Raw genomic sequence first — 24,587 nt, forward strand, 5'->3', positions numbered from 1 at the left:
TGTTACCTTCTGTGAGCTTTAGTTTCCTCTTGTAGAAAAAACAGAAAATAAAACTTATCTCACAGAACTGGTGAGTGCTCAAAGATATGACATGATGGGCTTGGACCAACACTGGGCACACAGCAAAAATTCTAAATACCAAGTACTATGATAGGAAAGTTAGTGCATAAAGTTTAGGAACGTGAAGTCGAAAGAGGAAAAGAATTTAAAGGCATCAGCCCTAGAGCCTGGGTGCCTGGGGATGACCACTGTCCTGCCATTTACCAGGTGACGGTGGGAACTTATTCCAGTTCACAGGTTCTCAGTGTCCTCATCTGTAAATTGGAGAGAATAATCCACAGGGCTGTTGGGAGATTTGAAAACGAGAAACTACAAGCAAAGTGCTCAGAACAGAGAGGGGCATGTGGGCTGCAAACAATCAAAGCTAAGTGAAGTGCTCTCATTATGAACGACCACAGCAGCCCCTATTATCTTTACCACACTATGCCACACTGCCTTTTGTGGGGACAGCGTTTTAAAAACAATTAGCTGCTATAAAATAAAGCATTATTTGCCATGGCTGCACAAACTTCATGGTTTGACTTTTAACTAATCTTCCCCTCATTATCATGCTCTCCCTATTTTGTTCTGCAAACACATTTCTTATCTTCAGAAAGGAAAAGGCGGAGAGTGTTCCAATACTCAAAAACCATCACAGGGAGAATGGTGAGTAAAACAAGGCACGCATGGTCAACAGCTACCTCTCCGAAAGGGTGTCCTTTGGAGACAAAAATGTACATCACGTCTCTGGTGAGATGCCCCGTGGATTCTTAAAGGTCCTTCCTAGGTTACCCACCCAAACTAGAGTGGCCAAGTAACACCCCCCAGGGGGGAAGACAGCCCAGAGGCAAGGCCCCAGGCCCTGTAGCCTTTGTGGGTGGTGAATGCTGGCTGTGATCTTCCCAGGAGAGTAACCGCAGGTGTCTCTGCAAATGAACGGAAACTTTTGAACTAAAAACCGAATGTCAAATGGATCTGTCAGGGTTCCCTCCAGATATGGCAGCCCCGAGCAGATAGCAGAGAAAGAACAATTCTTGCCCGCCCTGTTCTCGACTCCCCCTGTGCTGGTGAAGTGATAGGATTCTTATCTGGAGCTTGATAGGATGTAGAAAATAATTACAAATGAAAAGGTTATTCATAATTTTTAAATGAGTTAATTAGTAAACCCAGTCAGACTCACTCATTACAGTAATTAATAATTGATTATACTTGAAATTAAACACAATTTTTCATCAAAAATCTAATTAAGTATCTGTGCTTTTGCCTGTTGATTAGATCGGTTGGTCGGCTGGAAAAGTCTTTGTTAAGGATATTTGTGCTCGGCTGAGACAATTAATTTGATTTTTAATAATTGAAAGTTCCTTCCAAGTTAGTCATCACAGGCTGTGATTACGACCAAGCAACAAGACGCTCATCCTCTGCCCCCGGCAGCTGGAGGGGACCAGGCACGAAGGATGCGGCCCCAGCCCTTGAGGAAAAGTAGGAAAATGCACCTGCAATGCCTTCACCTGCATTAGCGTACTCCAGCCTCACACACATCCTCCTGACGTGATGGGTCGGGCCTGTCTTCTAGATGAGGAAGTCAAGGCTCAGGAAGAGAAGCGAGTTGCCCAGGGGTGAACAGCAGCCAGGTGGCAGAGCTGGGAATGGAATCCAGGTCTGTCAGAGGCTGGTGTAAGCTCTGAGTCTCCAGGGAACAAAGGCAACATTCCAGTTCTGCCTATCTGACCTGGCCCTTGCATATGCAATCTACAGTCCCGTCTTAAAGTTTCTGCAGAGAGAGGGTTTTACCAGAAGGATGTATTTATTCTATGTGAGGACACATTATCAGTGGACTAACCACTCCTAACATGAGACACAAATTCTCCTAAAGCCTACCCCTCCTCTCCACCCACATTGCTACTGTCTTAGCCGATGCCCTTGGCTTCTCCTGACCCATTTGCTGTGACGGGGCCTAGTGTTCCTTCCTCTACACTTTTCTTTCTAAAATAAAAGTCTGACTACATTCTGCCACTGCTTCCACTGCTTAAAACCCTTCAGTGGCTCCCCAGTGCCCATCCGGGAAGGTCCATCACTTGGCCTCTGAGGTCATCTTCATGATCTTACCGAACTCTCCTGCATTAGCTCCAACACCCCTCAGATGCTTCAAACACAGACGATGGCCTTACCACCACACTGTCCTCTCTTAAACCTGAAACTTCCCTTGGTTTGACATCCACTCTCTGCATGTCTCCTGACAATTTAACTCTGACTAGAGGATTCAGCTACATCATCATCCTTCCCAGGGAGCCTCCCCTAGTGCTCTTGGCGGTGGGTATTCCCATAGCCCCTGAGCTGCTTCAATCACGGCTAACACAGTTGTCTCCTTTCCAAAGCTACCAACAACAAGAGGGCAGGGATCATGTATTTAGCCCTAACATTTAGCACAGCACCTGGCCCAAAGGAGGTACCCTGCATGGTTTGCCGAATGAGAAACAGAAGTCACAAAATCATGGATGCAAAGACTGTCAGTGTTGGAAGGACAATCAAAGGCCATCCAGTGAAAAATCTCAGTCGGCACTGGAATCATCCTTGCTATGTGGTCACTGGGCTCTATCTGCATCGTTCCTATGACAAGGAGCTCACTACCTCCTGGTAGATCCTATCTAACTTTAGATTCCTGAAAACTGACCCCATAGAAGCCCATGGGATGTAAACAGACGAGAGTTTGCATAATCATACAAAGATTTATTCTTTCTCCCTGAACGAGGCTACAGTATAAACTTTCCAATTTCAATGTAAGTTGATGTCTTTATGTTGCAAACTACTTGACTCTCGATGAACAGGGACAGTCCTCGTTCAAACGTCTACTCATTTAGGAAATATGATAATGTCAGTCAAAAACAAGAGTTGCATTAGTGGTTACCAGGGACACAGCATTGGTGGTGACAGGAAGAAACTTTCATGCTAAGTGATGGTGCTTGGAACTGTATAGCCCTCACCTGTAACCCAGTTTACATCAATCAGGGCCCTTTCACAGGGCTCTGGCCTCTCCCAGTTTGGCTATTCCTTTTACCAACTAACACACAGTAGGGATGGCAAAGGCCTGGTGTGCCATCAATATTCTCCATTCTGGTGGCCATGATAGGTATTACTAATCGATCACAGAGACCCTTTCCCATTGATCCTGAATATAGCCTCAGGACCCTTCTTTTTGAGAGAGAGAGCGAGAGAGCGCGAGCACGCACAGGGGAGGGGGAGAGGGAGAGGGAGAATCTTAAGCAGGCTCTACCCCCAGTGAGGAGCCTAACACAGGGCTCAATCTCACGATGATGAGATCACGACCTGAGCTGAAGAGTCAGATGCATAACTGACAGAGCCCCCCAGGCTCCCCCTCAGGATCCTTCTTAACACAGCTTTCTAGATAGCATCAACTAAGCAATCAGATAGAAGGGAAGAAACACGTATGCCCACCTAGCCTTAAAGCCATGGAATTCTCTGTGCCAGTCGTCACAAGGGAGAGAGAGATCTGGCATACTGACAAAAGCTTACTATAGGTGGAGCTATTTAAGGCAACCTCCCTGTTTGAGGGGCTGTCGCCTTCCCGATTACTTGTAAAATCCACGATTCTCGAATGCTCAATCCATGCTCAAATCCCTTCTCCTGAACAAGCGGGGGCCCATGTTTCGTTCATCGTTCCTAGTGACTGCACATACTTCCTCAGCACACAGCCCTTTTTCATCCACAGGAACCCAGGGGGTTATGCGATGACAGGGTTCTTTTCCACCGTGGACGACACCCTGTCTTCCTCTGGCCTGTGCCAGTTACTTCTGTTTCTCTTTACCGGGCTTACACTGGAAAAGTCCCCCTTGCATACAGAATTATCTCAGAATTCCTCAGCATGGCTTCAAGGACTTCTCAAGCTGGCTTGACCTACCTTAAACCCGAGAATGACAGAATTCGAAGGCTGGAAAGGACAGAGGGTTAAGCCAACCCCTCTGGATGCTTTTATTAATGGGCTGATTTACAAAGAGGCAGCGGACTCTAAGCGGTGCCTACGGATCTCTTCAGATTAACATCTTCCCTGGGAGCAGATCAAAGATGGGGGTGAAGGAAGCAAGAAACCTGACTGTGGGGGGAATACGTCGAAAGAGCATCCAATGGGTGGCATCCTGTGGTGGCAAAATAGGGGCCAAGAGGAGTTTCCTACATCGTGGAGGTGGCCTGGGGTCAGGCAAGAAGGCCAGTCAGTGCTGCTTGGGGTCTCCGTGCATCCCTCAGCCAACTCTCGCTGCTAGTGGGGACCCGCTGCTCCTCAGTCCTGACCATGGCTGCGCTCTGGACTTGGGCTCCCACAGTCCCCTCAGACCACCTCGTCACAGCCTCTTGTCACCTTGAGACATGCTTCCTGGCTGAGGTCAGCTCAGTCCAATCTTTGGCAGTTTCCCTCCAACCCCAGGGCACCCCACATCTTTCCTGCTCCTCACTGCGGCTACGTGGCACTAGCAGGAGAGGCCTGCCTGCTGTCCAGCCTCTCCAACTGGTCATTTCATTTGTCGTGACTCTAATCCGTGACACTGGCGCCACAGACCACCACCTCAAAGGTCAGTCTCGGTGGCTGCTTACGCCTACTGCTAGGCATCCAACACAGGACGGAGCAGCTGCTCAGCTTCCTTCCTGGTTACAAGCAGGGAGCAGAAGAGGGTCCCAGAGAGATGACCTTGACAGTTTAGGGGGTGCAGGCCAGCGCCCCAGGGCTGCGTGGCTCGCCACGTGTGCTTTGGCCGTCGGGGCGGCAAGGTGCCCGCGGTGCCCACAGGTGTGCTGTGTGCTGCCCTCTGAGCGAAGGAGAGCCGAGGGGAGCTGGGGCGAGGGAGGTGCTTACCCACGAAGTAGGCCAGCAGGATGACCAGCGTGGCTGAGATGACGATGGCGCTCAGGGCCGCGCACTTCCAGTTACAGTACTTGGAGGGCTTCTGGAGGTTGAAGGCTGGCCGGGCAAAGGTGCTGCGGGGCAGGGGCCGGGGCGGGGGGGAGTACACCGTGCTGGACGTCAGCGGGTACCCTGGTGAGGTGGTGCAGAAGAGTGGGGAGGTGCCTCCCGGCTTGAAGAGGAAGTGCCTGCGGGTGGAGAGAAGCCAGAGGGCATCAGGGTCTGCAGGCTCACTGGGACCAAGGTCAACCTGGAGGACAGAGGCAGCAATAGAGGCATGCAGAGGAGCCTGGAGAATCACCACAGAGAAGACAGGAGGGACAGAGAAAAGGAGAATCATGTACCAGACCACATAACAGGGCACACGAACACACGCGTCCGGGGAACACAATGGGATAGTCCTCCCTGTGGGAAAAACCACCCGGGGCCAAGGAAGAAGGTGTTACCGACTTGACAGAAGGCTGGCTGGGTGTGGAGATCCCTCTCCGGGGAAGGGCTGGGGTGGGGATGCTGTTTCTTGGGTATTATACTAGCTGTTCTCTAAAATTACTGGCGGTAACTAGGAATGTGTCTAAAATCCTGTTCTGCGTCCTGGAGCTAATGGAACCTGAATGTTTCTTCTCTCTCCAATACCTACTTTGCCAGTGTACCTTGGTGGAGGTATGAAACCCTTTAAACCGTTCTGTTTAAAGGGTGTTTCGGGGGTGGAACTCAGAGACCACCATTAAGTTTTGCCATGGTTGAGTCCCCCAGTGGCTGTTATACAACCGATGGCAGCAAAAGCCTTCAGAAGCCAGACTGCTGCCTTCCAAACTCCTCGCAAAAGCCGTGTGAGAGCACAGGTAGGCAAATGCATCCTCAGCCTAGCCATAGTCTTCAGGGCAGCGTGGCAGGTCAAAGCACATGGTTGTGGCCAAACTAGGTGTCAGGAAATCCTCCACAGCTTGTCTTTAACCATGGCCACGGGAGAATTTGTACACGGCCTGGGAAATGGGGTGCATTGGTTGCACTGCTTCCCCCTGAAACCTTAGAGCAATCTTGCACTCTGCTGGGGTGCAAGATGCCTCAGGTCACAGAACACATCCTTGGGATTACAATACATATGATATAGGGCCTATGCTGCATAAAAATTGCTATGAGATGTCTATCAGAATGTCAGAGGCAGCCAATGAGATGCCGGGAGCTGCATATTAACAATGCCGCTGTTAATATGCTGAAGACAGGGTACTTCAAGGAGAAACTCTTGGGGATGGGCATGCAACATGGCATCGTCACTTCCCGCAGGAGAGCCCAGGGAAAGGTCTCAGGGTCTGCATGCGAGTGCAGGAGCCACAGGGACAGCACACACAGAGAGGAAGAACATGGGGATGTCACCTACCCGTCACTGTAAGCCCCATCATGGCGGGAGGCGCTGAGAATGTCCATCTCAATGAGGTTGTCCTGCAATGTCCCTAGGAATGGCTGCTTGCCTAGGTTTCTACGCACACATGGAGACATGAATGAAGCAATGAGTCATGCATCGATGAAGGGGGATAGTAGAGAAACACACAAAGTGGCTGTCTGCCGCGGCTGTGCGTGAGATCAGCGGGACAAGGCTGCCAGGCGATGGGTCTGTGTGCAAGCCACATGTGCGAGGGGTCTGCCTGGCACAGAGCATCCAGAGGGAGCATTCTCTGTACAAACCTGAATGTCTGGCAGTTGTGGCCATCAAATCACAGCTCTCACTGACGAAGACTGATTACGTCTCAGGCACTGAGCTAGGCATGATACATCCGTTTACTTCAAATGTTCAGAATAGGCTATGCAAGGAAGGTGTATCCCCATTTTACAGGTGAGGAAACTGAGATGTGGAGAGGTAACAGGATTTGCCAAGGTTACCAGCTGGCAAGGTTCTATGCAGGAATTTGAGCTCAGGTTTTCTGTTTCCAAAGACTGTGCTTTCTCTACTATACATAGAAAGTAGAAAGATGTATACTTTCTATACATCTGTTCAAACAATAGCAAGAGACACTTGGCTAGTCCAAAGAAAAAAGAGTGATAAGCATTTGGGGCCATTTTCTTCTCAAGCAGTGGTGCTCAAACTCGAGTAAGCATCAGAATCGCCTGGAGAGCTGTGCTTTGCTGAGGCCCACCCCAGAGATTCGGAGTCGGAAGATGGAGGTGGGGCCTGAGAATCTGCATTTCTCACAACCCCCCAGGTTGATGCTGACAATATTTAAAGTGTCACGGTCCTTTAGCAGAGCAGGGACCTCGGTGATGGCTGAATGGTGAGGGCGGTGCCCCTCAGAAGACAGATGGGGCATCGTGTCTTTTGTTCCCCCCATGTACACTGAGGGCAATGCATTTTGTGACAGCACCCATTTCTAATGCAGAATGGAGACAGACACACTTGCCCTCTGGGTCTCCATCGTGCCTGCTAACTGGCCTCATTCATATTGGAGTGTGCTGGATCCTGTTTCCTGATATTTTCACGCACTGCTGTCCCCTCACTTACAAACCGTGTAGTGCACAGTTTTAAACAAGCCGGTGATGGCTTCAGCCTACCGTATGCACCTCAAGGAAGGACTTGAGTGCCGAGAGCTAACTTTTGGGTTCGGCCCTGCGAGGGACCTTCCTGCTGACTTTGACCAGGCCTTGAGCACCAGAGAACCCCAATTCAAGTCCCTTTTCTGCTGCTTTCTTGCTGTGTGACTGTGTAAAAATTTCAACCTCTTCCAATCCTATACTTCATCTGTAAAATGGGGATAACAATACTAAGTTCACAAAGTTGATGTAGGACCAACTGAGTACTGTTGGAAGTATCTGTAAGGGCCAAACACATATCATAGAAGTTCTAATGCCAATTTAGGAACATTAGTACTAATTTACATAACATTAGCACTAACACTAACAAATATTCTAGAAGTACTAATGCTAACCTGCCCTACATCTACCATAGCTTATTCACTGTTCTAGAACTCTGTATCTAACGTAAATGTTAGTCCCCACATTACAATGTCAGCACTATCATTTTTGCTTTGTAGGCTGGCAAATCAAAGATCAGAGATGTAACTTTCTGAAGGTCCTATCACGGAGTAAGCAAGAGGCAGAGCTGGAAGAGAACGCAGGTTTGTCTGATCCCACAGCTCACAAGCCCGTGTCACCGCCTTGCCTGTGGGTTTGCCCCCCAGGGCCGGCCTTACATACCAAATGAGGAGGGGCTGTTGACACTTTCATTAGCACCCTCGGGGACAGTGGGAACACAAGGCAACACAGTTTAGCAGCCGGAGCCACTGAGAACCGCCGTGGTGGTGGGGACCTCCCCTTTGAGAGCGTCCTGAGCTGTCTGGGCCCAGCAGCCTGGGTACCAGGCTGTTCTGGCTGTGTTCATGGCCCCCGGGGCCTCCCACAGGGTCTGAGAGGAACTACAGGGGTGCGGAAGTCCTTCAGAGTGGCCTCATTTCTGCCCCCACCCTCCACAGGTGGTCTCCTCATGGGAGGCCTCCTGTGATGAGGGAAGGCACAGAAGACTCTGTGGTCAAAGAGGTCCCAGCTCCGTCATTCACTGGCCATGAGGTGGTGAGTCTATCTCTCTGAGCACTCATAAACTGGGATAATCACTCTCCTTATAGAAGCTAAAATATAATTTAGATCATGCTACTTCTCTACTCACAACCTTCCAATGGTTTCCTAAGAATAAAACCATGGTCCTTACCAGGGTATACAACGTCTGGCCCCCTGCTACCTCTCCAATAACATTTTTTTGTGCGACATATACCCTGGCCTCCATGCTGCTACTCCAACCAGCTAAAGCCTTTGCTGTCATTTGCCTGAATCACCTTCCCCCAAATATCTGCATGGGCCATTCCTTCCCTTCTCATGGCTAACTGTAATAGTTCCCGTCCTGCTCTTTCTAATTACCCCTGGCCCCTAGCAATGCTTTAGTTTTCCCCATTGGACTAGACACACGCAGGTATGCACACACACACACACACACACACACACACACACACACACACACACGTTTTTTTCCTATTGCAATTTAAGTTCTGTAAGGGTAGAAATCTTACCTGCCTTGTTCTCTGCCATGTGCCCAGAGTCTACAAGAGCGCCTGGTACACAGTAGAAGGCACTCCATAAATATTTGCTGAAGACTGTGAACGATGGGGTATACGAAGGGAGGCGCCCCTGGCATACTGCAGGCACACAGTTGGTGTTTAATCGAGGGGAGCACAGGTGGTGTTTTATTATTATTTCCCTCATTCCCTGTAGTTCAGGAGGGAATTTCCAGTCTTTCTACAGTCCCTATGGCCCAGCCTGAGCAGGCCCTAGCCACTTCTGCCCAGAGGCCCAGGACGAGCTCTTGGTGCCTCCCTGGGGCCAGCAGCTGGCTGCATAGTACGCTTCTGCGTACATCTGGGAGTCTGGCTTGCATCGCTAGGCTAGGACTGGGCTCTCAGAGAGTCAAACGTGTACCTTAAAGCCCATCCAAAATAAATATATTCAGGGAAAAAAAGACAAAAAGGATAAAAATTGAAATGTTAATAGTGAGATTTTCCAGTGTCTGGATCAAGAGTGGTTTTTATTTCTACTTCTATAATTTAAGAAAAGAGAGCAATTATCTCTCAAACGTGCAGATCTGTTAGGACAGGGGAAGAGGCAGTGCACTGGAACAAAGGGTTTCTGGAGTGAGACTATGCCAGATTCCCTGAAAGAGCTTTCCACGTTGGCGCTAACTCAGACGTTAGCCATTTAGATCACTCGGGAATTTGGGGGGACGCTAGCACCTGCTGAAAATACTGCCAGTTTAGAATGCTACTGCTGACTTGAAATGCCCCTATTCTGTGCTTCTGAAACTTAGTTCTGAGTCGATGAGGCCTCATTTGATTGGTGAGGAAATTGAGACCCAGAGAGACATGTGTCCTGCTCGTATGCGCAGAGCAACTTAGCAGCAGAGCTGAAACTAAAGCCGAGGTGTCTGGGCTCCTAGTTCGAGGCTCCTCCCCAAATTTCCTGCCCATTTCCCGCTCCCAACTCTGAGATTCCAGTTCTTCCGGAAAACAAAAGTTACAAGGCTCTCCTAATGACGGCCCATGCTGCCGAGGCCTCCTTAAATCACAGTCCTGCCTGGTCTCCAGCTCGCTGCTGTTGGGAACTCGGGTGTGGACCCTAGATTCATCGGACCCGCACACCGGTGGGTACTGTTACCTCATTTTAACAAATATGGAAACTGGGGCCCAGATTGGATGAGTGACTGCCCAAGGTCACACAGCAACTGGAAGGTAGAGCTGGGACTGAAAACCACATTCCTCCAACGTCACTGCCTCCAGGTGCCTCTCAGGAGAGAGCTGCTGAGTCCCCGGAGAGGGGATGTAGTGAAGCGCATTCTGCTCTCACAGCTCTCCTTGCAGTGGGGAGGGGACCGCCTCCCCTCTACGCCTGAGAGGAGGCCTCGGGCAAGTCCCTGAGCTACCTGCAGGGATTCTAGGTCCAGCCCAGGGCAGGCAGAGCTCACCTTCCGAGGACAGAACAAATAGCTTTTGGGAAGGACGTGGCCGGAAAGTCACAGTGGCCAGGTCTTCAGACTGCCTTGCTCAACAGCTCATCTCACCGCGAGCCCGCGAGTCCTGGCCATGCTTCACCCACAAAGCCCTGGGGCAGCCACCCAGCAGAACAGGACGTTCTGCTACATGCTATACTAGCTGTCCAGCTACATTCTACAGCTGACACCCCCAAGGTGTGCAGGGCGTCAGAGATTTGGCCAAGGCCCCATAAAGACTTTGTGATAGAGCCAGCATTTAACAAATGAATGAACAAAAGCAACAAAAAATGAACCGGGTCTTCCAGGTCACAGTGATCCTTCCGAAAGGCCAATCCCATAACGTTACTCTCCTATTTCAAAGATGTTCGTAACTACTCACCCCACTTCTGCCACCCTCAGGCCCCATACCCACCTCTTCTTCCTATAACTCAAGGCCCTCCATTGCCGACTCTCATTTACATGCATTTCCATGAGGCCCATGTGCTCCCGTGTCCCCCAACTCTTAGCCATCTCTCCAAGATACGAAGCTCTCTCAGCTCTGTGCTTTTGCACAGCTGTCCCTCACCCGAGAATTCCTTTCTCCCCTGCAATCTCCTCCCGATGCAGGTCCAAATAATCAGGAGGGCAGCCCTGGAGAGCAGCTAGGTCCTCTGGAGCCAGCTGGCCGGGGTGTGGATCCTGGCCCTGCCACTTGCTGGCTGTGTTTCCTTACGCAAGTTACTTCACTTTCCCGTCTTCAGATTCTTCATCTCTAAAGTGGAGATGATAATAAGACTACCTACCTGTGCAGAGCAGTTACCATAGCAGTCCTGACTGAGGTTTTCTGGAGGGTTCCCACCATTAACTGGCGAGCGGCTGACTCACTGTGTCTAAACTACGTGTACAAACAATATGGTTTATGCCAAACACCTGCTTTCCTTCTGGGTGTCTGAATTTGGGCCATTGCCAGGCATAAGGTGCCTGTGTGACCAGTTCCCAATAAAAATCCTAGGTGCTGAGTCTCTTACGTGCTTCCCTCTAAGGAGCCCCAGTAGGGCCCCATGAGTGTTTGGTATGACTGTTCCTTGATGCCCCCATACAGAGGGAGCCACACTCTCCTCTATGCTAAGACCACCCCCCAAGTCAGAGCACTATCCAAAGTGCCATCTTCGTTCATTCATTTATGGGTCTGCCTTCCTCATAAGACCATGAGCTTCTTCTAAGATAGTGGCTCTGTTTTCTGCATGCCTGGGACCAAATCATCAAATGACAGGGACAACTGTCCACCCCAATTTCCTGCAATGCTCAGGAGTTGGCCTGGCCCACTAGAAGGTACTGTGTGCTATTCTGGGAACTATACCAAGCCTGGGTTGGAGACCACCAGGATGGCCTCCCATCCCTGAGGGGTAGATGGGGCTATTCCCCTAATTGAGCATGACCACACAACGGGCCTCAGGCTCCCAAACCAGGCCTGGGATCAGATGAGCTAGAGCAGGGGTCTGGCAGCCTCGTGCTCTGGCTTCCCCTTCATCTGACAGGAGCCTGACAGGCTATTAATCAGACAATCCCTATGAAATCAATTAAGCATTTGATGCTACAGAGCGTGAAAGAAGTGGACCAGGGTATAGTGGACCCTGAACACATGGATCCCACCAGAATGGACCACAGATGCACTAGCAGACCTCAAAGCAACATGTGACCCCCAGCTCTGGGAATCACAGGGAGGCCTGGTCTCCCCCTGGGGACTCCGTTAACCCTAGGAAGGTGCTAGAGGCAGTGGGTTAACGAAGTCCTCCCTCTCACTTGCCCTCCTGCCTTTGTCTCCAGCATGAAATCTAACCCCCTCCTGCTTATTCTGCCAGCTGTTATGCTATTTTCTCAGCTATTCACTTTTGACTCTCAACATAGACTCAGTGCGACAATTACAGAAGGGCCTGTGACTGTTCCTCTGGCATCACGGGGCTCCCCATTCGGGTGTCGCTTGGTTAAAGGCTGTTGGCTACAACCGCCTCAACTAGGCCCTGCTCCCTAGGGCTTTCAGGCCTCTGCTCAGGCTGTGCCTCCCTCACACCCCTTCTTCTTGGCTCCACGTGGGGAATCCTGCCTGCTCTTCGACAGTCCGCCCCACAGCACCAGGTCCACTAAAGTCTTCCTTTTCCCCACTCAAGTTAGGTATAACATTTCATTCATCTGTTCCATTGTTCATTCATTTAACCTGCGTGTTAATATTTTTCCAGTACCCATGATGTGGCAAGCCCTGTGCTGCCCGCTGAAAATCCGGAGGCAATTAAAACACAGATTCCTGGTATGTGCCTCTATCACAGCAGTTGCCCTAGTGCAAGAGTCTGTTCTCTTAGACATATTGCCCACTGGGCACACAGTAGGCATTCGGTGACTATTTCCTGAGTAACAAGCACTACATGGTAAGCAGTTGAGCACTTACTGCGTGCCAAGACATTTTCAGGCCTGATCATATGTAATTGCTATCACAGCCTCAGGAGGCACTACAGTGGGTTAGAAGCGGCCGAAAATCCTTTGGCACTCTCCCCTTGAGAAGTCCCTCTCCTTGAAGCTGGCTGGCCTAGGACTGCTCTGACCAACAGAACAATGGCAGGAGGGACACTATGCCGTTGCAGACCAAGCCTTTAAAAGGATCGGCGACTTCTGTCTCAGTGCCATGGAGCTCTGAGCCACTGAATATGAAGTCCACTCCCTGCTGGGAAGACTGGGAGAAGAAGTCCTGAGACCATGTTAGAGGGTGAGGGTCCGCTGAGCCCAGCTACCCAGCCTTCTTCTCCAAGGCTCAGGCATGCGAGTCAAGCCACTTGGCTCCTTCAGATTGCCCAGCTAACAGCTAGTACCACTGACCGACCCTAGGTCAGGAAGACCCAGCTCTTCCTGAACTCCCGACTCACACTGTGAAGTCTAATCAACTGGTAGAGTTTGACAGTCATTTGTTATGCAGCAATAGAGAATCAGAACAGGAAGTTACTAAGATTTTCTCCCTTTTAGAGATGAAGAAATTTAAGGTCTAGGACCACAGCCAGTGAGAGACAGGGTGGGGATGTGGGCACAGGATCTGCCTGGCCCTAAAACCTGTGCTATGAACAACTAGCTTCAGTGAAAGGACCATCACTTATGTACTCAGAGCACTGGGGCCAAACTTCCTTCTCCAAAGTGGAGAAAAAGGTGCAATCTCCTATTTCCTCTCAACTCTTCGGGTGAGCAGGAGTTCAATAAATATTTTTTCAAGACTTTTTTCTTTACAGGGTTGATATGGGAAGATGATGTATATGAAAAAACATGGGAAATCATTTTTATAGTGTGTCTTTTAATGCCAGGCACCATGCTTTATGTTTCTTATGTGATTCACTTCCTCCCAATCGGAGAGGCCTGAGTTCTTAGCCCAATTTACACAGGCAAATCGAGGGTCAGGGATGTTTCATGAACTTGCTGGGCCGGTAACTGTTAAAGCCAAGACAGGAATCCAAGTCCTCTGACTGTAAATTCTGTGCTATTCCTATCTTACCACGCTGGTCAAAATTATCTGCAGTTCTGTCTGCCAGATGGGGCACCAACCCCTCTTCAACCTTGTTGGTTTTGTGCCATCAACCAGGAAAGGTCAGTATTAAGGCCCAGAATTCTGAATGTGTTACCGGCTGTATTAGGCACGTCTCCCGGTTTTAGACCATCTTTAGCTGCACAAAACTCTGGGTTAACAGAGGAGACCTACCTCAAACATTTCATCTGGGTCTTTAAGAGTAAGTAGGACTTTGCAAGACCAAGAAGTAAGAAGGAGGGCAGCTCTGGCGGACAACTGTACGAGAGCATGTGCAAAGGCACAGAGGCATGAAAGGGGTGGGCATCTTGGGGAAGACTGATAAACACACACACACACACACTCATACATATATCAGATGTTAAATATACATATCTGTATAGATTTACATAAAATAGTATATATGAATATATATATGCTGGCATGTTAACGATGGTTACATTTGGTGGTAGATACAAGTGATTTTCTTTTATTTCCGAAGTGCGATAAAGTAGAAGGAAGGACAAAGAAAACCAAGTTCCGTGTGGTTTGTACAATGGACGTGGGAGGACAGAGGGTCAGAAAGGCAGGTGTCGGCTGGCTGATGAGGCAAGAGAGGTCAGCTGGGACCACTCTACCAGGAAAATGCCCTGCTGCTGGTCCTCTATCTTCCTTTCCCTTGAAAAACCCAGAGAACCACCTACTTTGATACTAAGGGATAAAAATGAACATCCAACCAGAGGGAGTGGCTACTGTGTTCCATGCAGAGAATCAGAACCATCGATTATTTGCTGACTTCTTTCAGCCACGTGCAGTCATTCAATAAGCCCACGGGAACTAATGGGGATCTGATTAAGCTACCCTGGGTGGGATGGCATATGATCATCCAGCTCTGTCACTGATGAGAGCCAAGGAGGCATGTCAGGAAAACTCACACATGATTTTAGAGGAGGTCAACAAAAACAATATTAATTAAGAGACTGGGGGTGGGGCGAGCTGGGCTGTATCTCTAAGAGATTTGCTTTTGGAAAAGCGATCCTACAGGAGTAAAAGGGCACAAAAGGATGTTGATTTTCTTTCACTGGATCCCACAAGCTCAACGTGCAGATGTCATAATGCCAGATAGGGTCAGATGGGTACATGTTCCGTGTGTAAATTAATTTCACCTCTTTAAGTGTGGGATGACTTTTGTCCTCTTCGCAGATAAAGAACAGGAGTTTGAGAAAATAAAATCTATGTTTCCCCACTACTTAGGGTAGAAGATGAAGAGGTTCTAATTGTGCTAGACTGGGACACTTCATCTCTAGAGAAAGTAGGGAAAGGCTATGTCCCCCAAAGTCAACAGAGGGGTAAGAATTATGGGTAAATCTTTTTTTTAATTATTTTTTTATTTAAATTCAATTTAGTTAACATATACGGTGGTAAAGATTTCAGGAGCAGAATCCAGCGATTCATCACTTACATACAACACCCAGTGTTCATCCCAACAAGTGCCCTCCTTAATGCCCATCACCCATTTAGCCCATCCCCCCACTCAACACCCCACCAGCCACCCTCAGTTTATCCTCTGTATTTAAGAGTCTCTTAATAGTTTGTCTCTCTGTTTTTAACCTTATTTTTGCTTTTCTTCCGGATTATGGGTAAATCTAATTTTTGTCTTTATATCTTTCTGCATTTTCTCCAGTGAGTTTGTATGCCTGTATAATCTTAAAACAAAACAAAACAAAACAAAACAAAAAAAACCCTCATTTTCATTTTGGTAAAATAGTGACTAACCAGAGGGAAGGAGGGCAGCTACAGAACTGATGCTGACTGAAGTCCCTGGAGGGAAGGGAGCATTCTGCAAGACTGGAAGGATGCAGAGGTGGAGAGGTCCAGGCCAGGGGAGACCAGGAGAAGGTGGCTGTGGTGTAGGGAAATAGCATTGCGCACTGAGTCAGGCATCCTGGGTTCACATCTTAGACACACATCCACCGTCTATGTGACCTGAACTAGTCACCGAGTCTGATTCTCAGCTTCCAAAACTCCCAAACGGGATCACAAATCACAACAAGGCCTTGGTAAAGTTGTGAGGATTACATCACATTTCAAGTATGAAAGGTCTTGTAACCAAAAGTTGATGGTGTCTCAATGTTAGGGATTATAGGGCTTGGAGAACGGTGAGAAGTCCGTGGGAGGGAAGGAGAGGAGAAAGGACAGGGAGCCTTCCCTGAGCACCCACCACAGGCCAGGCAGGTCCCAGGCCAGGCACAAGGTGACCAAATCACAATAGGGAAAGGCGGAGATGTGGATCCCAATTTAACACTGGTCAGGAGCCTACCCTCTGCCTCCCCGTGACACACTCAGCTCTCATCTCCTTTTACAACGGCCTCCTCCAGCGAGCAGCACCCCCACCGCGTAGACAAGGAAAAAGGGCACGCAGGGGCTCATACCTTTGTCAGCGGCAGGCCAGCCCTGGACCTTGCGGCTGCCCGATTCCCAAGCGCCCGCTCTTCCTGCCCCACGCCCATCCCGCCGCCTGGCTCCCCTTCTCGAGGGTGGCCAGAGAGCCGCCTCTCGGAGCTGCTGCTGGACCCCAGCCTCCCGGACCACGGCCGTGGGGGCACACGGAAGGGCCCCTCCGCCCACCCCCGCTGCTCGGCCCCGCCCCTCCCCCGCACCTGGTCTCCAGGGGGATGTTGCTGTTGAGCAGCCAGTTGTCCTGGGCGTGGGCCGGCTCCTGGGCGCCGCCGGCGGGGGGCTCTCCGGAGAGCGAGTGGTCCGTGGGGGCCGGGCTGGGGTTGCTCCTCGGAGTGAAGTTGCCCCGGTTCAGGGAGTTGATGGAGGCCGCGTGGTGCTGGTTGGGCGTGTGCGCGTGCGAGAGCGGCGGCGGCGGCGTCCGGAGCCGCGGGTGGTTCTGCAGGCCGCCCGGGTGATCTAGGGCACAAACATGCGCGGTCAGCGGGGTGCCGGGCCACCGCCACGGCCGGGCCTGGTCCCGAGGCCCACGCGGGAGTGGCCGGGCGGCGACGGGCGCGGCGGACCATGCGTGTCCATACGGTGGAGAGACGGTACTTACTGAGTACCTACTATTTTCGGTGCTAGGGGCACATCAACAAAACAGACAAAATCCCTGTCCCCTTGGAGCTTAAATTCGAAAAGAGACAATAAACAAGATTAGAAAAAAAAAGTAGCCTCTGACGTCACCCACTTCACACAGTTTCTTTAATACTTAGTGGGTGGTGTTTTGCAAGTGTGGTGCAGGACCAGCCCCTTCGATATCACCTGGGAATTTGTTAGAAGAGAAAATTCTGGATCCCTGGCCCAGGCTTATTGCATCATGAGCCCTTGGGTGGGCCCCAGCAATCTGATTTCACCAAGTCTCCAGTTGATTCCAATGGATGCTAAAAGTTGAGAAAGTATACAATGGTACACAGAAAATGAAACAAACAAGGTAAGGAAAACATGTAGTTTACTAAGGTGGTGATAAATCTGAGAACACAGAAAGCCAGGAAAGGGCCTGTGGCCTGGGTATGTGAGGGCTGTGGTGAAATTTTAGGCTAAGTGGTCAGTGATAGCCTGGGGGAGGGATGAATTTTGAGTAAAGGGAATGAGCTGAATTAAAAACCACCTGGGGGTTATTAAAAACCATCATTAACAGTTACTGAGCACTTACTGTGTGCCAGGCACTATTCTGAGCCCTCTCCATGTTTAAACTCAGCTGATCCTCATGACCCACTAAAGAGCAGGTACTATTTTTATCCTCACTTTACAGACAAGGGAATTAAGATACATCTTTTATTTACTCCTTTCAACTACTCAGAACAATAAGTATTATTATCACCAGATTTATAGATGAAAAATAGATTTCAAGATAAAGCCCACACAGGGTCTGGCAAGCCCTTCAGAGTGTGACCCACCCACCCTGCAGAATCCAACCCTACCTTTCATCATCTTCCTCCCTCTACCCTTGACTCCTGCCACACCTTTCCCCCAGAGGCCAAGAGGTCTGCTGCGGCAGTCTAGTGGCTAAAACCTCGTTTCTGATGAGGACGGTCCCCAGGAATGTGCCTCGTACCCTCTGAAGATGTGCCATGAGGTGCTAGCAGGAATCCCCCTTAATGGGAGGCATTAAGCATGGGAAGCAAAACAGGCAGAGAGCAGACAGCCTTGCACCAGGGAGAAGGCGAGAATAGCAGGGTCATTTGCTTTGTCCAACCGTCCTCAGGCATCACTTTAATGGAGACGTTTGGAGCCTGAGACAGAAGCCAGCAGCAGAAGCACCCTCCTGGGTTGGCCGAGTGTCCCCCCTACCCTTGGCCTTTCAGGCTGCTGGCTGCAGTCCTCACGGCTCCGAAGTGGTGAGAGGGATTGGACCACTATGTCTGAGGCTTATCAGGAGGCCAGCAGAGAAGGGTGACCTAGCCCTTGCTCCAGGCCTCCCAGCAGGAGTCAACCTCCTTGTGGCATTTTTACCTAACGGATATTGATAGTTGCTGCCACTAGCACTTAACTGTGTACTTTTACAGCCTTAACTTTTCTAATGCCCACAACAACCCCTAGAGGGCAGTATTATTATCATTCCCATTTTAAGGACAAGGAAGCTGAGGTTTGCAAAACTAAGGGGTCCTTTATTTTATTTTGTTTTACTTTTTTAAAAAATCTTTTAAAGATTTATTTCTTTTTGAGAGAGAGCGTGAGCAAGCAAGGGGCAGAGAGAGAGGGGGACAGAAGATCCCAAGTGGGTTCCGCACTGACAGCAGTGAGCCTGATGTGGGGCTTGAACTCACGAACTATGAGCTCATGACCTGAGCTGAAGTTGGATGCTCACCCGACTGAGCCACCCAGGTGTCCCCGCCCCCGCCACTTTTAATTTTAGAGACAGCACAACTGAGGAAGAGGGGCAGAGGGAGAGAGCGAGAGAACCTCAAGCATGCTCCACACTCAGTACAGAGACTAACACAGGGCTTGATCCCACGACCTTGGGATCATGCCCCCAGCTGAAAGCAAGAGTCAGACACTCAACCAATTGGGCCATCCAGGCGTCACACTGAATGGGTCCTTATTAATCCAAAGCCTGAATTCTGTCTACCAACCACAGTGCCTTTGCATATAACAGACACCAGCCCGACTATCTCAGTCCATGGCCATAGGCAGAATAAAACCCCTCAGTTCAGACAGCAAGCATATGAGGGCTGGGTCAGAACAGGCTGGTCTGCATGCCTACAGACATCTGCTTTGTGACTAAGTCAGGATGCCAAGCTCTGGCTTGATAAGGCTTTAGAAGCACTGCCAAGAGTCCTGAAACAATGAGATTTTAATGTATAAGACCACTAGTCATATATCTAAAAACCTAACTTCTAGAAGGAAATTCTCCTATGAGGATAAGGAATATCCTGGTCCAAATCCTGTTTTTTGAAGCTCAGCTCAATTTCCACCTCCTCCAGAAAGTCTTCCTTGATCTGCCCTCCCCAAAGTTCTTTTTTCCTTGATTGAATGCTAACAGCAGGTAACCTGGACCATGCAGCTTTTCCTTCTCCCTTACAGCTGGGATACTTATGTCCCCATCTTGCCTCTCCTGGTAGGTATAAAAATCCCTGTCCCCTCTGTGCTGGTGATCACAGGCCCTACAACCAACCAGGTGCTCAGTATAGGCTTATTTAGTAAAACGGCTCTCATGAGTGGCTTGGGCAGTCTATCCAAGAGCATAAACCTAGTGTGGAGGACATTTGTGTGCCAAAAATCATAGCAGATCACCCTGGGCTGTCTAGACCGTGGGCCTATGTGGCCCTTTACTGACTTACCTGGAGCCAGAGTTCCAGGTGCATCAGCTGGGCTCTTTGTTTCCCTTCCCTCATCCCTTCCATTCTGAGACCACCAGGAAAAGGGACTTTGAGTTTTCCCAGGTTCCCAAGGGAGAAGATCTGTGTTTTGGGACTTATCAGTGGAAGATCACTCACAACCCCCAAAAGAGACATGACCTTCCTAAGGAGCCATTGTCTCCTCTGGTCTGAATGGAGTCTCCTTTCTGCTCCTAAGGCCAGGAGGGAGGATAGAGGGCAGGCAGAGAGGGTCCTTCTTTTCTCCCCTTCCCCCTCTCTCATATACACTCCCATCTAGACAGAGAAACTTAGAACCAGTTCGTTCATTCAACGTTTACTGGGTGCCTATTCTGTGCCAGGTCCTGTACACTGCGTGTTGGGAATGCAATGGTGGATGAGATAGAGATGGCCCAAGAGAGGCCTGACTCCCTGCTGGTTTCTACAAACTGGCTGGGTGGCCTCCAGTAACTCACTTTACCTCCCTCGTCCTTGGTCCGTGAAAGGGTGTACGCATTCCTACGTCACCATTTTCTGGAGGATGAAAAGCAACGGCCCTTGCTCCAGTGCCAAGTCCTTGGGCTTCCGCTACTCCCACAGGGAAGGGACCACGTGCCACTCCTCTCCATAGCCCCAGTCAATATTTACGGAATGTGGGGGAGACAACAGCAAATTAGCTAGGTGGACTTCTTGCTCACGCAAGCAATGGCTTCTCTCCTGCTACCTGGGAGGAAGCGTTGGTACATTTGCAAAGCTGAGCTGTAAATTCCAATTTACACCCTCTTTTCACAGATACAGCCTCCAAGTATATCTCTGAATCAAGCCCAGATATGAGTCATTTTTACTGTTATACTGCACACCTCTGTTAGTAAAGGCCACTTGCTTATCTGAGTTTTGCAAGCCTGGTTTTCCAGGCAGTATTTTTGCTTCCTACAAGTTCTCGGATATATTTGCAGTTGCTGGTTCCCTCCAACACCTCAGACGCTTTTTTTTTTTCTTCCCACTTTATATACCACAAAAATCCTGAACATTGACGCCTCCAGGAGCATCTCCGTGAACTGAGACATCATGAGGCTTCTTCAGAGTGCTCTTCCAAATAGTAGGTAATAGGAGGAGACTACGCTTTGATGTCAAACAGCCCTGGGTTCAAGTTTTGGCTTTGCTACTTATAAGCTCTTCGACGTGGATCAAGTTACTTGATTTCTCTGGAGCTTCAGTTTTCTTATCATTAACTGGAGATACTAGCCACCTTATAGGGTGATTATGAGAAGTAAAAGAGATAATGTACGTAAGGTGCTTAGCATAGTGCCTGGAATACAGTAATGAAAAGAAATGGTAACTATTAATTCCACGGTTACCATAAAGGCACGCTGAATGAATAAATTGTAAAGTGCTGACTCATCCCTGTGATAATCACGGTCCAGCATTTACAACAGGGGTTCCAAGGCAAAAAACCTTGAGAGAAAAAGGGCAAGAACATATCTGATAGACATGTGGTACGCCTTTGTTGCAGCTGGAGTCTATTCTGGACCACCCACTGGCTTCCAGGAGCCCTGGTCTAAGGAGGGTACCTGTGGCTCGACATGCAGATCAGAAGTGATTAGAATGGCTGCAGCCTGACCCTCAAAGCAAAGTCAGATGAGTGGGGTCTCCATGACTTCCACGGGCCCCTTTCTGCACCAGATAAACATGTCAGAACGAATCAAGGTGATGCTCTGTCCTGGGTTCAGGTGCACGCTAAGGTACCCCTTGCCCTAAGCAGAGGGCACTTCAGGTTCAAGTCAATCAGCAACACTAAAGAGCCCTCTGTTGTGCAGAGACGGAGGGTTTTAAGATGAAGATAAGCCCCAGCCTTGGCAAAGAGCTGGTGTCTACATGCTTGCTGAAGAAACGTGTAAGAACAGAGGTCAGGCGTCTTCCAGATGCAGGCTCCGCCTGGGCTCTGTCTCTGACAAGCATGATTGAGGGCAAGTCACTTAACTTCTCTGAGCCTCTAACTCCTCATCTGTAAAATGAGTCTATAATAGTAACAGTAATAAAAGGAAGAGGAAGAGAAGGAAGAAGGGCTACCACAGACTGAATCCACGGAGATCCAGAGATGAAACACATATGGTCCCTGACTTTGAGCTGCTCACAGACACTCAGATACTACACAAAATGGCAATCGTGACGAAACTGCAGCAGTTAGTATTTATTGAGTACTTGCTACGCGACTGGGCCTGTGTTTGACTTATTTAATCCTTCCGATGCCCCTGTAAAGAAGGTACTGTTATTACTCCCCATTTTGTAGAGGAGGAAACTAAGGCACAGAAAGGCTGAGTAAGCAGTTTGCCTAAGATTACAAAACCCCTGAGTGGTGCAGCCACCATTTGAACCGGGCAGTCTGGCTCCAGGGCCCATGCCGTGAAACACTCTCCTGTACATATATGAAGTGAGTTGACTCGGGTTAAGAGCTTATGTCAGTCAATGCCTGTCACACAGTGAGCCCCTCCTCAAGCGGCGGCTCCCAGGATTCTCGTTGGCCTTCACCACATTGCCGCTGGAGCTCCATGGAGCACAGAGACAGCTGCCAGACGGACCGCTGGGGCTGGGGGAGGAGGCTTCAGGAGAAATGACGTGTGACCTGTGTCTAACGGGCACACGTGAGGGGTTCAGGGGCCTGAGAGAGAGGCAGTGAGGCCCCCTGGAGCACTTGGATAAGCAGTGTGATGGCTGGGAGGGGCGGCGGCCACAGGCAGGGAGGAGACCCCGAAGGCAGGCCCAGATGGCGAATGCCTACAGGTGCCACATGAAAGAACTCGGCCTTCACTGGGAGGGTGACAGGGCGCCCCAGTGGGCTTTAAGCAAGGGAGCGCCGTGCTCCCTAGTGTTTGAGGAAGGTGTCCAGTGGCCAGGTGGAGGCTTGAGCCAGGCGGGGTGAAACCACAAGCAAGGCCCTGGGTGACTGCCGGATGCCTGCCTGCCAGAGGCTCCAGCTGAGTGGGTCATTATTCTTTCATACGAGCACCCTCATGAGAAAAAGGCATGAACTTCCAGGCCTTTGGCTTAGGCAAGGAATTCGAACGTGTCAACAGCCCTGCGAGCTAAGGCCAGCAGTGGCTCTGCAAAAGGGTGCCGGGCCCGGTGCCCACGCTCCTGCCGTCAGGAGCCCCGAGGTCTCCTTGCTCCAGAATTAACGACGACCTGGCGTGCACTGCGCTCGTTCATCGGGTCCTAAAGATTGTCAGACGTGAAAGATGACGGTATTTAATTACCATAAAACACAAAAACTCCAGCTGCCTGCGAATGCCATCAGGAAGAGTTATTTGGCTCCCATTAAAATGCCATCGAGCACCACTAACTCGGGACGGTGATGTAGCCGTGCTGAGAGCTCAGCTAATGAACCTTGGCCTGCACGACCAATTTAGAGAGGCCAGAAAGCTCTTTGTCACCACAGTCGGCAGCCGGGATCTGATGGCCTGACTTCCAGGCTCAGCTCTGCCTCCTTCAAGCTGTATAATCTCAGACAATCTATTTAGCCTGCATTTTAGTTTCTTCACTTGTCAAAGGCATATGAAAGCACCTTGCAAGCTACAGGGTCCTATGTAAGGGTTAGAGACAGAGATCACCAGTATGATCATTACCTTAGCCCAGAAGGAACATGGACTGTGAGGCCCCAGATGAAACCACCGGTTTGAGCACAAGGCTAGTGGCTGAATTTTTTGCCATGTTTCTTCGCTCGTTCGTTCCCTCCCCGAACGGATGCTTTCCGTTCACTTTCACTGCTGTGCTGCTCTTTCTATGTCATGGCCACTGTGCAGTGATTCGAAATGGTACTTGGCCTGAACCCCAGATGGACTCATGGCAGGGAGGGTCCACGGAAGCGGAGACAGAGGACAGGAGCTTTCCCAGGGCTCCCCTTCCAGTTTTCTTGATGAAGGGTAGAAAAGGGTACCCTGAGGTCACCAGGGGGCCGTTTATGCTCCTCATTCATGCAGTCAGGGCAGAACTTTGAGTGGACACTCAGACTATTAAAGCGCTTTGTGTTGAGGGGCGCCTGGGTGGCTCAGTCGGTGAAGCGTCTGACTTCGGCTCAGGTAGTGATCTCACGTCTCGTGAGTTCGAGCCCTGCATCGGGCTTTGTCGCTGACAGTGCAGAGCCTGCTTGGGATTCTCTGTCTCTCCCTCTCTCTCTGCCCCTCCCCTGCTTGCACTCTGTCTCTCTCTCAAAATAAATAAATAAACTTAAACAAATAAAGTGCTTTGTGTTGAGATGTGGTGATGCGGAGACAGAATAGGACTGGAGCACAAGCCTCACCGTGGGTGGCAGTGGTTTTCCACCGGCAGTGTCTGGAAGGGAGTGTTTTCGGGTTGCGATGATGACCGGGGAGCACAGCTGGCATTTGGTGGGAGGGGCCAGGAAAGCTGGCGCGTGCAGGGCAGGCGACCCAGTGACCCTGAGGGGCGTGTAGTGCAGTCAGCACTCAGTGTAGTCCTCGCTAGCGAGCATGGGTAAACAGCCACTACAAGACGTTATTCTTTGTCTGCCTGCTCCACTCCCTTCCCACCTGAGGCTACTCTCTGCCCTTCTCCGACACAGGCCTGCAGCACCTGGGCTCCCTTGCCCCACGGCTTCCACAGAGGTGTGGCTAGGTGTTAGCACGACAGGGCACTGGGAGACCAGAGGAGAGGGATGTGGTGATGGCCTCCCTCCATCCTCTGCAGGGCAGCATCTCAGGCACGGACACTGCAGTTCGGTGGTAGAGTGGTCTGGGGAAGCTTCTAGAAAGAACAAGAACTGGGCATGTAAGGAGAGACAGG

At 50.1% G+C, this 24,587-nt stretch overlaps 1 protein-coding gene across 1 annotated transcript in view; it reads right to left on the bottom strand.

The window, feature by feature from the left end:
- The window catches only part of TENM4 (teneurin transmembrane protein 4), a 2,883,939-nt gene that overhangs the window by 216,800 nt on the left and 2,642,552 nt on the right, over positions 1-24,587 (bottom strand). Inside the window, 3 exon segments of the mRNA XM_053900128.1 lie at positions 4,904-5,139; positions 6,330-6,428; positions 16,650-16,905. Coding sequence (XP_053756103.1) covers positions 4,904-5,139; positions 6,330-6,428; positions 16,650-16,905 — 591 coding nt within the window.

Source organism: Panthera pardus, unplaced genomic scaffold (assembly GCF_024362965.1).
Source record: "Panthera pardus isolate Hobbes unplaced genomic scaffold, ASM2436296v1 HiC_scaffold_12, whole genome shotgun sequence".
Lineage (NCBI taxonomy): Eukaryota > Metazoa > Chordata > Mammalia > Carnivora > Felidae > Panthera > Panthera pardus.